Source organism: Rhinoderma darwinii, chromosome 1, assembly GCF_050947455.1.
Source record: "Rhinoderma darwinii isolate aRhiDar2 chromosome 1, aRhiDar2.hap1, whole genome shotgun sequence".
Lineage (NCBI taxonomy): Eukaryota > Metazoa > Chordata > Amphibia > Anura > Rhinodermatidae > Rhinoderma > Rhinoderma darwinii.
In genome coordinates, this window is record NC_134687.1 from 154,979,414 (window position 1) to 154,995,279 (window position 15,866).

The 15,866-nt window shown below is 39.1% G+C and overlaps 1 protein-coding gene across 2 annotated transcripts in view; it reads right to left on the bottom strand.

Moving 5' to 3' along the window:
* AFG2A (AAA ATPase AFG2A) overlaps positions 1-15,866 on the bottom strand; it is a 524,877-nt gene that overhangs the window by 288,977 nt on the left and 220,034 nt on the right. For both annotated transcript variants that reach the window (XR_012883023.1, XM_075860478.1), the window contains exon 14: positions 9,434-9,557. Coding sequence is in view for 1 of the 2 variants with exons in the window: in XM_075860478.1 (XP_075716593.1) it covers positions 9,434-9,557 (124 nt within the window). In the remaining variant the exon portion in view is untranslated. The remainder of the gene's footprint in view (positions 1-9,433; positions 9,558-15,866) is intronic.

The window sequence follows — 15,866 nt, forward strand, 5'->3', positions numbered from 1 at the left end:
CACAGCCCCCCGGTACATAGCACCAGACACAGCCCCCCTGTAGATATCTCCAGATCCAGCCCCCCTGTAGATTGCTCCACACAGCCCCCCCTGTACATAGCGCCAGACACAGCCCCCCTGTAAATAGCTCGCCGTAGGTAGCGCAACACAACCCCCTTATAAGAGGTAGCCGGCCCTACTGCCCTACTACCGGTAAGGTCAGGTGACTGGACTGGTCCACTCCCGTGTCGGCATCGATCCCAGTGAGAACACTGCCGCAAGACTCCTGCCTTCTTTTGATCGCTGCTGCAGATGTCTGCCATGCAGGGCGCCTGTCAGCAGCGATCAGCTGTTTTGATATAGCTGCAGCGCCCGGCGGGACATTCTGCAGAACGCCCGGGACAGCGGTGAGAAACCGGGACTGTCCCGCCGGATCCGAGACGGTTGGGAGGTAAGTTACCTGTGGCATGAAGAGAAAAGTCATTTCTTTACCTTAGTAGGTCAAATAGGAAGTGGGCACAACAATCTTCGAGTCACTTCAGTTGCTTACTTACACTGTTTATTTTACTTTGGCAAGATTACACACAAGAGCCTAAGTAGGTATTACAATTCTCCTACCCTTAAATAAAATAATTAGGAGATCACCATTTTGTAGAAATGTCTTTGCTGACTGACAAAGGATGCTGGTGACATACAGGTGTAGAATAGAAATGGGAACTGCACACTGACTTATGCAAGCAAGAAAATGCTGGCGAGCTGCCAGCAATGCCACCTACTGTCAGCCGCCAGGCAGTGACTAAAGAGTATTTACTACGACTGTCATGCGTGATCTTCATGACAGTTCACATAATAGATTGCTTGTGGCGTGCATGACAGCAACTAATAACACTTTAAGCAATTACATAAGCTCTGTTTCCAGAAAAGTGTTAAATCTTTATGATGGAGAATATAATGTGAACTTATTTTAAGTTCGATTCACTCTTTTTTTCCTATCTGTGCTTTTTAACATGAGAATAAATTGCTAACAAAAAAAAAAGATGTAAAAATGTATGTATTGTTGTGGTAGTTGTCAAGTTAAAATAAAAAAAGTATACTACATTTCAGCCAAATTTAACATAAACATATAATAATAATAAAAATAAAAACATTCTAATGGAAGGGATTACAATAAAACTTTAGCATTCATTTCAAGCTAAATGGATGCGCCGGCTCCAAAGAGTATTCAAAAAAGCATATACGTATGTTAAAACGACCGCATTCACTTCTTGATGCTTATTATACTGTATATAACCGATATATTCATCATCACATTTCCGGTGCATTATAAGATCAGTTTTGTTTTTCACAAATATAAATAGGATATATTCTAGCAAGGATTTGGTTATTTGATCTAGAAGCAATGGTTGTAACGTTTATACATTTCTGCGTAGCACAGTGAAAACGCATGTTGTTTTAGAGCACGCTGCATTTTTGTACACTGCAGAATGCACTACTTGTGGTGTTTTTGTGTTGCTTTTTGTCATTTATTTTTCTTTATTAACTTCCATTGAGAAACAAAGCAATGAAAACCATAAGTACATAACTTAAGTTGTGGTTTTTATTTAGGTTAAATTATTATTATTATTATTATTAATAATAATAATAATAATAAGAAGAAGAATACTAATAACCTTGCCGCCAACATATTCTGCAGTGCTCAATGGTCCAGCCATGTTTTGTGCAAAATTGGGGAAGATACAAAGTAGCAATATACCTGTGCAGACACAGATATGAAGGGCATTAAGGTGCATGGAGTGCGAGAGATCTGCCACAATGCAGTTTCCATAGATTCGGTTCTAGGAAGATGTTTTAAGAACCATGTCCTTCATAAAATTGTAACTGCGGCTTTATCTATACTGTGATGATGCACCATCACTGCCCTATGTGACTATACCCTTATAGTGACTGTTTGATTTTTGACAGACTGCCTCATGCTCGCAAGCGGGCTTATATAATTTTATCAAAATGATAACAAAGAACCTCATGTTCATGTTTATTGATTAATATTGTGGATGTGCGGTCCAAGTTCCCTTCTTCAATTTGACCCTATGGGACTGTTTTTCTGACAGACTGCCTCATGCTAGCTTCTAATGGAAGTAGAAAGGTGCCTACAACATTTCTGTGCCGTGCATTCACTTGATTAGGAAGAAGTATAGGGGTTTTACCTAACATGACTGCGATAGGACAAGAAAAAGTATCTGGTTTTGTTTCTTTCTTCCTATTATTCACATAACCAAGAAATCTTTCATGATCCTGTCACGCAAATGTTTATTTTAATGAAGAGACTCCAGCCTTACGAGATCACAGCAAATGACAGCTACTAAGGAAATATAAACTCCCATCTGTCTGGCATTCAATGATCCCCTTTGTGTTTTGGTGTCCTTTCTGCTGCTATTCTATGCTGTGAGGAAGCCCCTGAAGCCTGATGGAACTCAGGCCCCCCATCCATCTTCAGACAATAGCCCTGGCTGACATCACTGCCTTTCATTCATCTTCATTTGTCCAATCACATCCTGTCATTCTTATGTAAATTGGACACTTGAGGATGCATCTTTTCTACACTCTGTGATAAGGTGGAGAAAGGCTGTCAAGGGCCCCAGGGTGCCATCACAGACAGCAGACCCTGTCTTTATTCTGTGCCTTGTGCTCTGCATCCCGGCTAATGTGTCGGGGATTAACATCCAGCTCAATAGGAGACAAATTTATCCCATTTCTCAGCTCCCTCTAAGACCCACGTTGGTGTAGTTAGTTTTGTATGACACTCCTTATCTTCTTTGTTAATGGGCATTGGAAATTAACCCCTTAAAAATAAACTTAAGTGAATTCAGTCTTATGTATTACTCCGAAGAATCACAAATACAGAGATATTTCAGACACATGCCCATTTTAAAACCATAGTAAAAAAAATAGGGCAGAGTATGCTATTTTCTTCATTAAGTTATATTTAGCTTTAGTGTATATATATATATATATATATATATATATATATATATATATATATATATATATATATAAAATGGAAAAGCAGCAGCACTCAAAATGCAATTCCAAGATGGTCTCAGGTGCAAGTAGATAATCCCGATCCAGGGGATATAGATCAATATTGAAGAAAATCCCACAGCACTCCGTGTTAGTAAAAAAAAAATGGTGGTTTATTAAGCCAGCACAAGCTGCAATGTTTCCGTCCTGCTATAGGACCTTTATCAAGCATGCTTTATGTTACTTAAATAAATGTGCGTTTGTGTGTGTATATATACATACACATACACTAACGTTCAAAAGTTTAGGGTCACTTAGGAATTTCCTTATTTTTGCAAGAAAAGCACAGTTTTTTTCAATGAAGATAACATTAAATTAATCAGAAATACACTCTATACATTGTTAATGTGCTAAATGACTATTCTAGCTGCAAACGTCTGATTTTTAATGCAATATCTACATAGGTGTATAGAGGCCCATTTACAGCAACCTTCACTCCAGTGTTCTAATGGTACATTGTGTTTGCTAACTGTGTTAGAAGGCTAATGGATGATTAGAAAACACTTGAAAACCCTTGTGCAATTATGTTAGCACCGCTGTAAATAGTTTTGCTGTTTAGAGCAGCTATAAAACTGACCTTCCTTTCAGCTAGTTGAGAATCTGGAGCATTACATTTGTGGGTTCGATTAAACTCTCAAAATGGCTAGAAAAAGAGAGCTTTCATGTGAAACTCGACAGTCTATTCTTGTTCTTAGAAATGAAGGCTATTCCATGCTAGAAATTGCAGAGAAACTGAAGATTTCCTACAACGGTGTGTACTACTCCCTTCAGAGGACAGCACAAACAGGCTCTAACCAGAGTAGAAAGACAAGTGGGAGGCCCCGCTGCACAACTGAGCAACAAGACAAGTACATTAGAGTCTCTAGTTTGAGAAATAGATGCCTCACAGGTCCTCAACGGTCAGCTTCATTAAATAGTACCCGCAAAACGCCAGTGTCAACGTCTACAGTGAAGAGGCGACTCCGGGATGCTGGCCTTCAGGGCAGAGTGGCAAAGAAAAAGCCATATCTGAGACTGGCTAATAAAAGGAAAAGATTAATATGGGCAAAAGAACACAGACATTGGACAGAGGAAGATTGGAAAAAAGTGCTATGGACAGACGAATCGAAGTTTGAGGTGTTTGGATCACACAGAAGAACATTTGTGAGACGCAGAACAACTGAAAAGATGCTGGAAGAGTGCCTGACGCCATCTGTCAAGCATGGTGGAGGTAATGTGATGGTCTGGAGTTGCTATGGTGCTGGTAAATTGGGAGATTTGTACAAGGTAAATTGGATTTTGAATAAGGAAGGCTATCACTCCATTTTGCAACGCCATGCCATACCCTGTGGACAGCGCTTGATTGGAGCCAATTTCATCCTACAACAGGACAATGACCCAAAGCACACCTCCAAATTATGCAAGAACTATTTAGGGAAGAAGCAGGTAGCTGGTATTCTATCTGTAATGGAGTGGCCAGCGCAGTCACCAAATCTCAACCCCATAGAGCTGTTGTGGGAGCAGCTTGACCGTATGGTACGCAAGAAGTGCCCATCAAGCCAATCCAACTTGTGGGAGGGACTTCTGGAAGCATGGGGTGAAATCTCTCCCGATTACCTCAGCAAATTAACAGCTAGAATGCCAAAGGTCTGCAATGCTGTAATTGCTGAAAATGGAGCATTCTTTGACGCAAGCAAAGTTTGAAGGAGAACATTATTATTTGAAATAAAAATCATTATTTCTAACCTTGTCAATGTCTTGACTATATTTTCTAGTCATGTTTCAACTCATTTGATAAATATAAGTGTGAGTTTTCATGGAAAACACAAAATTGTCTGGGTGACCCCAAACTTTTGAACGGTAGTGTATATATAGATATATATATATCTATATAGATATATATATATATAGACATACATACACACACACACACACACACACACACACACACACACACACACACACACACACACACACAGACTAGTCCTTCTCAATGAATTAGAATATCATCAAAAAGTTGATTTATTTCAGTAATTCAATTCAAAGAGTGCATTGTTGGGTCTGGTGTCTCTCATCTTCCTCTTGACAATACCCCATAGATTCTCTATGGGGTTTAGGCAGGGTTGCCAACCGTCCGTTAATTCACGGACAGTCCGTGAAATGAGAAGACTTTTGGCAACTGTTCGTTGTGTCCAGAATACAAAGAATGTGTCCGTGATTTCTATATATTTTTGTTGTCCAAGGAGCTACGCATGTGCAAGTTGTATGCGCCAGGTCACACGCAGGCTGCGTGATGACCTCTCATGTAGTACATTGTTAGCAGTCTTCCCAGCCTCCGCGCACCACGTCTGGTGTGTAGTACTAGCAGGGGCCTCCTGCCCGCCAGAGAGGAGGAGGATAACGGAGTGCAGGAAATCTGACGGCAGAGAGAGAGAGCGGCTTGGCTGGGACCTGACTCGTGGCACAGGAGAATATATGCAGAGCAGGACGCTGGGCGGCCGTTACTTCAGCTTGTACCGCTGATGTGTGAAGTCCCTGCTCTGCTTCTAATTCACTGGCCAGCAGCTGTACAGGTCAGCAGCACCCTGCTCCTTCACTGTGTCTGCACCGCTGACCTGTATAGCTGCTGCTAAAATGTCTCTGCCCTGTACAGCCCAGTACTTCCTTAATAGCCCCTTCAGCTCCTAATTTCAATCTGTACACCCCTCCACCCAGCACTGGAGCATCACCCCCTGCTGAAGAAGTGAGAGGAGACAAAAGTTGCCGAAGGAGCAGACTGCAGGAAGGAGCTAAGTGTCAATGTATCTAAAGCCAAAGAGGTGACTGGAGTGTGCCTCAATGTATGTATTTGTGTATGTATGTGTGCAGTATGTATGTATATATGTATGCGTGCAGTATGTATGTATGTATGTGTGTGCGCAGTATGTATGTGTGTGCAGTATGTATGGGTGTGCAGTATGCGTGTGTGTGCAGTATGGATTTGCAGTGTGTATGTATGTATGTATGCATGCATGTATGTGTTCATTATGTATATATGTAGTGTGTGTACAGTATGTATGTGTGCAGCATGCATGTATGTGTGTGCAGTATGCGTGTGCAGTATGTATGTGTGTGCAGTATGTATGTGCAGTATGTATGTGTGCATTGTGTATATATATATATATAGTGTGTGCAGTATGTATGTGTGCAGCATGTATGTATGTGTGTGCAGTATGTATGTGTGTGTGTGCAGTATGTGTGTGCAGTATGTATGTGTATGCAGTATGTATGTGCAGTATGTATGTGTATGCAGTATGTATGTGCAGTATGTATGTATGTATGTATGTGTGCATTGTGTATATATGTAGTGTGTGCAGTATGTATGTGTGCAGCATGTATGTATGTATGTATGTATGTGTGTATGTATGTATGTATGTGTGCAGTATGTATGTGTGCAGCATGTATGTATGTATGTATGTATGTGTGCAGTATGTATGTATGTATTTATTTGTGCAGTATGTGTGTGCAGTATTTATGTATGTGTGCAGTATGTATGTGTGTGCAGTATGTATGTGTGCATTGTGTGTATATGTAGTGCGTGGGCAGTATGTATGCATGTGTGCAGTGTATATGTGTGCAGTATATATGTATGCAGTATGTGTATATGTAGCGTGTGGGCAGTATATATGTAAGCAGTGTGTGTATAGTATATGCAGTATGTATGTGTGTATGTATGTATGTATGTATGTCTGCAGTGTGTTAATATGTAGTATGTATGTAGTGTGTGCAGTATGTGTACATGTAGTGTGTGTGTTTTAATGCGTGTATATGTAGTATGTAGTTATATCTCCAGTGATCCATGTCGCACTCTCTTTATAAATTGCACCGATCTTCCTAGAGTTGAGTACGTATTGTCTGCAAGTTTTAGTGCCGCAGCCTTGAACTGAACATTACAAAAAGGAAAAATGGATAGTTGACCTGAACCTATTATAATTTTTAATTATTATCACTTTCTAATTCACAATTATCATAGCTAACCTGGTTATATTAATGTTTTAAGTCCGAGAAACATGTTATTCTCAATTTTCAAAGACTGTCCGTAAAAAATTCTGTTTGTCCGTGATTTTGGGCCAACTTGTCCAGGAAAAAATTAATTGGTGGTTGGCAACCCTGGGTTTAGGTCAGGCAAGTTTGCTGGCCAATGAAGCACAGCGATACTGTGGCTATTAAACCAGGTATTGCTATTGGCAGTGTGGGCAGATGCCAAGTCCTGCTGGAAAATGAAATCAACATCTCCATAAAGCTTGTCAGCAGAGGGAAGCATGAAGTGCTCGAAAATTTCCGGGTAGACGGCTGCAATGACTCTGGACTTGATATAACACAGCATTTGAGTATTGAGTGCATATACTGTACATACTTTTCACATTTTGCATGGACGTCAGGTGCTCAGCCATTACTAAGTTCCTGTCAGGCAGTATGTATGTTACTTCAAAGATAAAATAATTACCCTCGGTCACCAATTTTAGTCTGCTCTACCCCGGCCCTATCTGCTTTTGCACCTTTACAAAAAAAAACTCTGTACTTGGATGATTATCATCAATGTACAGAGCCTGCATCTAAATCTATTGGATGGAGATATATTCACAGATAAAAAAAATATGTTGGTACTCGGCGCTAAAGCAAAGTCATATGTTATACAATATACACAAACATGACATTGCTATGTGAGGGAGAATAAGAGGATACATTTTTTGGGTTAAATTCATTCATTTAACAAAAATACCTTAAAACAAAGCATGAAAACATGAGAAAAAATACTTTTTCCTGTTTCTGACCATTTTCCCCTTAAAACAAAAATTTAAAAAAATGTCCACAATGAGTTAATATCGGCTTCAATTTCAAATTATAATAAAGCGCTATGGGGAAAATTTACTACTGTGTCTGGTTTGACACAAATTGGTGCAATTTTGATGTTTGCACCTTACTAGACAGTTTTTTTTTCTCAAAAATGGGACTGTCTTAGTGGTAAAGGAGCATGACTTGCTGCAGGGGGTATGGCTTAAAATGTGCTTTAAAAATGCAACAAAAAACTGTCATAATTCTGGCGCCAAATCGGAAGTGGTATAAGGAAGAGAAAAGTGTCTTACAGGTTATACAAAATACACCAAAATTATCATACAGATACAGCATGCACCATTGTGATAAATTTGGCGCATTTTGTGGCTAGCTAGTCTAAGTTTCTGCGATCTAACCATTAGACAGCATAAGTAAATGTGGGCATATGTGTCCCGCAAAAAAGGAAACAATAAATGTTGGAGTAAACTAACAAAACATTTTTTTAAAAATCACCTTTAGAACGCAGCATTCAAAAAAGTTACATTTTGCTCTGGTCATGAAAGGATTAAGAAGACTTTCAGCTACAATGATAGATTGCAGATCTCCACTTCTTTCATTAGGTAACTGAACATTACCCTATACTTAAGCAGAACCATGAAAATGCACAAGCCTGCAGGCACTGTACGGACTTTACCACCTGGCACTGAAAAGTGGAGCACTATTTTGAAGGGCTGCTATGCACCACTCATATTCCTGCAAAGAGTAATATTTTTCTATTCCTGCACCGCTATATTGTTACTTCATGATCTTGAAAACCATTGTAATAAGGTATTAAGTGCATTATTTAGCTAAAACAAGAAAGGGTAATAAGGGTGTTAAAAAGTAACATTTTGGTCAGTAATAGTATATTAACACTTTTTAATACGGAATACAAGTCAAAGGTCCACACACATTTTTAGCGTGAGAGCCACATCCAAATGCAAAAGGTGCTGTTGTGCCACATTAGTTATTAAAGAAAAAAATATTAAAATATAACTGAAAAGTAAATATATGACATGTAAGGACAATTTACAACAAAGAACTAATGACAAACTAAATGGCAAATGAAGAAACAAGGCATAAATATTAGTATGGAAACTCAAAAGTGGAAAAGAGTATTGTGCTGATGTATTGCAGTCTACAGTGCTAGCTGTAGGGCCAAGTGTCTGCTATATGATGCTGCCCCAGGTGCCAAGTGGCAGTGATATGGTTGTAACCCGCTAGCCATATAGTTCTAACCCTGGTGCCAAACTTCACTAATAATGTGACATCCTTGGTGTCATTCATTCAAAACAGTATCTGAAGCCAGGGAAGTAAAGTGTAATGTAGGTGGTGTAGAATCCGGCTTCAAAGAAACGGGTTCGACCAGGTGCTTCACTCAAGTATAGGCTTTACCACAACAAACAAGTATACAAACCTAACAAGACTACAAACTATGCTAACTCCTTTTTATTTCTACATTTCTCTTCATTTCCTCTTAAATGTACGTGAACTTGTATACCGAAAAATGTTGGAGAATGCAATAAAAAAAATCTAGTCTTACCTTGTCTATTAAATCAGGACGATTTGTAGCTGCCAATATCATCACATCTTTCAATTGTTCTATGCCATCCATTTCCGTCAAAAGCTGAGCTAATACCCGGTCAGCTACATTCCCAGCTCCGGAGCTATGGAAGAAACATTTGTCAAGTGATACATTTATTCCATGTATAAACTGTAAAGCATTCATTTAATATTGATTTACAATGTCCTGCAAAGGTATAATAAGGACATGTTAGACTATGTTACATCTGCACGGGTTCCGTAAAACATAATTAGCGCTGCATGCAGGAATATTATGCCGGTTGAAATGACGGACACCTTTGCGGAAACCAACGAACCCCATTGTAAAAATAGGGTATTTTCCTCAAAGTTACAATTGGCTTTTTTATATATTTTTGTTTTTTTGCTTTATGCAAAAATCAGAATACAATTTGTGGGACACTTTCAAAAACTCAAGTACTCATCATACTCATCATAATCATAGAAGATGTTATTTCTGCACTCAAAAGAAATGGTAATACATTTTATTATATATATAAAAAGCCCTAAGGATGTGTTTCCCAAGATGGAGACTGGGAAACAAGGGCAAGGCCAAGCGCTAGTGTTACTTTTGCAGTGGTGACGTTCAAGAAGATCCATTGCTGCGGCCCGTAATCCCCTACAGCTTTACTTATTACTGGAGGTGGGGCTCAATACACCATTCAGAAAGGATGACCTCTATTGCAGTCACATGATAAAAGACCCCATAAAAACAAGGATTTATATTTCCAGCAAATCTTAACTTGCAGCTCCTGTCCAAAAGTTTCAAGAGGAATTGATGTCCACCCCAAATTTAGAATGTTTGCCTATGTCATCAGAGACCTACTGTGACCCCTGTAGTCTCTATAAACCCTATAACGCTTGTAGATACATATCATTAACCCCTTCCAGCCCACACCACGTAAATTAATGGGCTAAGGAACAGGTCCTTCTGACTGCAGCCTGTTCATTTACCTGCTGTCTTTGATGGCACTGCAGGCTCTTGCACTCCGCGCCATCGGTAGGATCGGGCTGTCACACTAACAGCCCGATTCTGTACTGTAACAGGGAACTGAAATATTCAGTTCTTCTTTGCATGTCTGTCTATACAGAATACCGGTAACAGTGGAATAAAGGACTGTTACCAATAGATCACTGTCATCAGTGATTTGTATATGGGGATAGCAAGGAAACTGTTCATCTATAGACTCCTCGATGGAACCCAACGGACCCCATTGTAAGCCAAAACGCAGATGTGAACAGAGCATTAGCTACATTCTCTAGCAGGAATTGGTTGAAAACAGTAGTTACATAGTTGGAAATAGCAGTGACCGTCTCCAATAAATTTGCGTACACAGGACTGCTATCAATTATTCTCCATTTAGCTTTTTAGAAAATGAACTTAAATTTTGTGATTTTTTTGGGAGTAAAACATTAAGCATTGTGCGTAACGACCACTTTATCGTTTACACAGCACAGTGGTTCGTCCATATGTGAGGCTTATTGCAGCTCAGACCAATTCACTTCTATCTAGTATACATTGCAAATAACTTTTTGTGCTCATTTACAGAATTTACTATAAGAACCCATTTAAAGCGTACCTACAATGACATTGCCTAAAAATCATTTTTAATAGCCTTTCACTACAATTACAACGATACATATTGTGCAGCTACTTCGTAACCCGAGATCCAGCCGTTATACATGTCAGAGAGTAAACGTAAAATCTTCTCTTGCTGCATATTGAAATGGATAACCACTTCCTAATTGTGACATCTGCTAGGGAAACTGAGGCCAGAGCTTGTGCCCTTATATCCCAGGATGCTTTGCTTTTAACTTGTGCACGAGCCAATCAGGTCACAGAATCTCCTGCTGCAATCTCTCCCCAGCATATAGTATTTATACAGACATTTTCTGCAAGGCAAGAGTAAAGACAGACAAGTGCTGCAATCACTGGATCCCTGCATCATGCTAATATATAGCATGATGCTATATTTTAGCACTGTGTGTGTGTGTGTGTGTGTGTGTGTGTGTGTGTGTGTGTGTGTGTGTGTGTGTATATATATACATAAACACACACTTTCCCGACGCCATTTTTCGTATTTTCACTTTCGTTTTTTCCTCTCCACATTCCAAAAGCCATAACTTATTTATTTTTCTATCAATATTGCCGTATGGGGGTTTGTTTTTTGCGGGACAAGTTGTAGATTTTCACGGCACCATTTATTGTACCATATAATGTAGCGGGAAACTGGAATAAAAATATTTGTGTGGTAAAATAGGAAAAAAACAGCGATTCCTCAATTTGGGTGGTTTGGTTTTTACGGCGTTCACTGTGCTGTAAAAACGGCGCATTAACTTCATTCTGCGGGTCAAGATGATTACAGCAAAACCAAATTTATAAAGTTTTTTTCATGTTTTACTACTTTTATCAGGAAAAAAACGATTGTTAAAAATAAAATTAGAGTTTTGTCACCATGTTCTGACAAGCATAACTTTTTTTATTTTTCCCTCGATTGCTTATTTTTTGCGGGGCAAGCTGTAGTTTCTATTGGTACATGAGACTTTTTTTTCATCACTTTTTATTCCATGTTTTGTGGGAGATGAAGTGACCAAAAAATGGCGATTCTGGCATTTTTATTTTTTACTGCGTTCACCGTGCGGACTAAATAATGATATATTGTAATAGTTCAGATGTTTACGGATGCATCGATACCAGTTATGTTAATTTATTATTATTTGTTTTACATGGTGCATGGGGGAAAATATGAAAATGGGGGCTTTTCGGAGTTATTTTTTTTAAATTTATTAAAAAACTTAATTTACTGTTTTTACTTGTCCCTATAGGGTACTTGAACCAGTGATCATTAGTTAATCGTTAATACTAATGTATTGCAGTATATTGTGATACTGACAGCCTCCGGAAGGGCTTTATAAGAGTACAAAGATGGTGGACTTGTGGGTCTTCATCAGGCCCCCAGACTGCCATGCCAACCAACGGCACCCTGAAATCATGTCGCGGGGGGGCCGTTTGAAAGCTACAGGGTGCCGCCCCCCTGTTTCTAGTCATTTAAACGCTGCAGTCGCTATTTACCACGTAATTTAAAAGGTTAAACGAGCAGGATCAAGCAGAAGTGAAGGCTGTAACACCAAGCAGATACGCTTGTTCTATGGAGAGGGCTCATCCTGTGAGCCCACTCCATGTTACCCCATCCCACGTTCCCCTCCCATATATATGGCGGATATCAGGAAGGTGATATATATATATATATTATAATATAAATATATAATATATAGAGACATAAATGGTTTAGAGACCAGGAAGACTACATGACCATTCGGATATACAACTGGCAACAGGATGACCAAAATGGAAAAGGAATATACAGAGGAACAAACCCAGAAACAAGAGTACTACAAGACCAGAATCAACTTGAGATTTTTTAGACTAAATTCCACAGGATATTCCACAGGAATCGGGATACAGGAGGCGCACAAGGAGGGGAGGTCGCAGATTCAATAGACACTACAAGAATCAGAAGCGGGAGGAACTGGAGACCACAGGGGGCTCAAAGAAAATGAGTCCAGTTCACAACAACTAGTGGTAAATATCTCCATGTATGTGTTAACTGCTACTGAGTTCTCTGTATTAAATAAGGGCTTATTGTTTTGTCCAACCCCCAGGTTGATTGGTTTCATTTCGATGTTGACTCACATAATTTTTTTAGAATTGTAAGATTAAAAGCATGGTTCTCACTTAGGGACCAGCCTTCGACTACATCAGTTGATATAGATAGAACTGAACTAACCCTGAAAGAATGGGGTTTGTACAATAGAAGTATTGCCCAGCCACCTAACAACATGCACGTGGTTGAGACATTTATCTCTACAGTAAAAAATGATATTGAAGAACTAAAGGGAGGATGGTCCATGAATCGTAATTTCTCAAATACTAAAAATATGTCATTTGAAGAGACCAGTGCCCTTAAGGGATTGGTCCATAACGACGACCTAGTAATTAAACCCGCTGATAAAGGTGGTGCGGTCGTCGTTATGGACCGATCCATGTATATTGGGGAAATCAGACGACAGTTGGATGACAATTTAGATTACAAATGTGTTGAGATAGATCCTAGAGCACAGATCCTTAAACGGATGAAGGTGGTTATACATAATACTATGCCATTGATTTGATAGATAAGGATTTACATACATATTTAATATCCTGTAATCCAGTGACTCCTTTACTTTACATCTTACCAAAGATTCATAAAAACTTAAAGCCACCACCTGGTAGACCGACTGTCTCAGGTAGAGACTCTCCTCTTAGTCCAACAGCTATCTTTTTAGATAAGGTTCTTAGGAGTTTTGCAATTAACTCTAAGTCATACATTAAGGATACTTCAAATTTTCTTATTAAAATCATGAAAGTGACAGTCCCCCCTAATGCAATTCTTGTGTCCTTTGACGTCACAAGCCTGTCAAGCATGATAGGGGTTTGGCTTGCGTCAAGAAGGCCCTGTATACATCACCATATTCAGATGCATGTAGGGAATTTATTCCAGCTCTCTTGGATATTGTTCATAATCATTTCTTGTTTGATGATACATTTTATTTACAGTTAAGAGTTACAGCCATGGGGATGAATATGGCACCCACATATGGCAACATTGTTATGGCAGACCTTGAGGAGACGTTCATCTATGTATCCCACCACTTCTCGCATTTGTTTAGGTGGTGGCGATACATAGATGACATCTTTGCTATTTGGATGGGTGATTTCCTATTGTTGGAAGATTTTTTTTACCTTCCTTAATAGTATTGATTCAGACATATAATTGACATGTCAAACAAATTTGTTAAGAGAGGTTATCCTAGGAAAATAGTAACGAGACACTTGGATAAGGTTAAGTTGATGGACAGAGATGTACTACTGGCACCTAATAACAGAATTGATAAACATAGCAGGATTGCGATGGTTAGTACATTTAGCCAATATAGCCCCAACGTAAGGAGGATTATCCATAAACATTGGGCTGTGCTAGGTAATTTCTATAAACATATACCTGAATTCTCTCTACCTCCTCTGTTTTCATATAAGAGGCCAAATAATCTGAGAGATAAAACAGTTAAATCAGATATACAGACCTCTAAACCTGTGGGTCAAGATGCACAATCTGGAAGATGTAGGAAGGGCAGTTACCCCTGTATGTCCTGTGACAATTGTCCCCTTATGCTTAGGGGAAATACCTTTACACACCCTCTCTCATTAGAGAAATTAGATGTCAGATTTACTTTGACATTTAGACATGATTATGTAATTTATGTACTTCAATGTCCCTGTCATCTACTTTGTGTTGGTGAAACAACTACTGAATGCCGCTTAAGACTGAATAATCACAAATCAAGCATCAGTACTGGTAAGAGTGAGCTACCTGTTGCTAGACACTTTATGGAAGTAGGGCATCCTGTTGATAGCTTTAAGTTTATGATTATAGATCATGTTCCATAATTAAAACGGGGGGGGGGGGGGGATAGAGAATTTATACTTAGAAGTAAGATGGATTTACCACCTAAACACATTGGCTCCACATGGTTTCAATGTGGATTATCCACTTAATGTAATTAGGAAATATATTTCATTGTGGATATATCTTTTGGTATTCTTTGATACTATCTGGTGAAACTTCAGTGAGGGTCTCTTGCCCAATTCCCCTCGACCTATATCGAGTTGTATTCAGTCATTTATAGGTAGAATGTGATATATCATATGGAGCCAAATTGGGTAATTTTCACTATTTTTATTTTTCCACAGAATATTATTGAAAGTTGGCTGAGCACTCACTGGTCGAGATAAACACGTCTGATTTTAGAAACTTTGTATCAAAATTGTCTCTTATGTCATGACAATAAGAAATTATTGGGAAACCCTTTCTGCGCCTGACCTCATATCAATTATCTTCATTACGCCTGACCAGGGCCTGACTGGGACTGAAATTCAGCCCTGGAATTTGATAGAACACAGGCCCACTTGCTATGTGGTGAATGTGAAATATGTTTGTCAGCTTGTAGGTTATGAGAAGTTTTGGATTGACTTGACTGGGACTGAGCTGCTCTGAGATGTAATACCAGGTACAGCTGCTACTATACTAAAACTACAGATCTGTGCCTGATAAACAATGAAGGCACCTTCAAACATCTGATCGGCAGGGGTGCCAAGAGTCAGACTCCCACCGATCTGATATTGATGGCCTATCATAAGAACAGGCCATCAATTTTAAAGTCCTGGATAACCCCTTAAAAAAACAGTAATTTATTAAAACATAAATGATAAATGAATGCATGTAAACCACACAAAGAAGAACAATTACAAGCTTTTTGTCAGTTGTGGCTCTTTCATCAAATTTGAGCAAGTG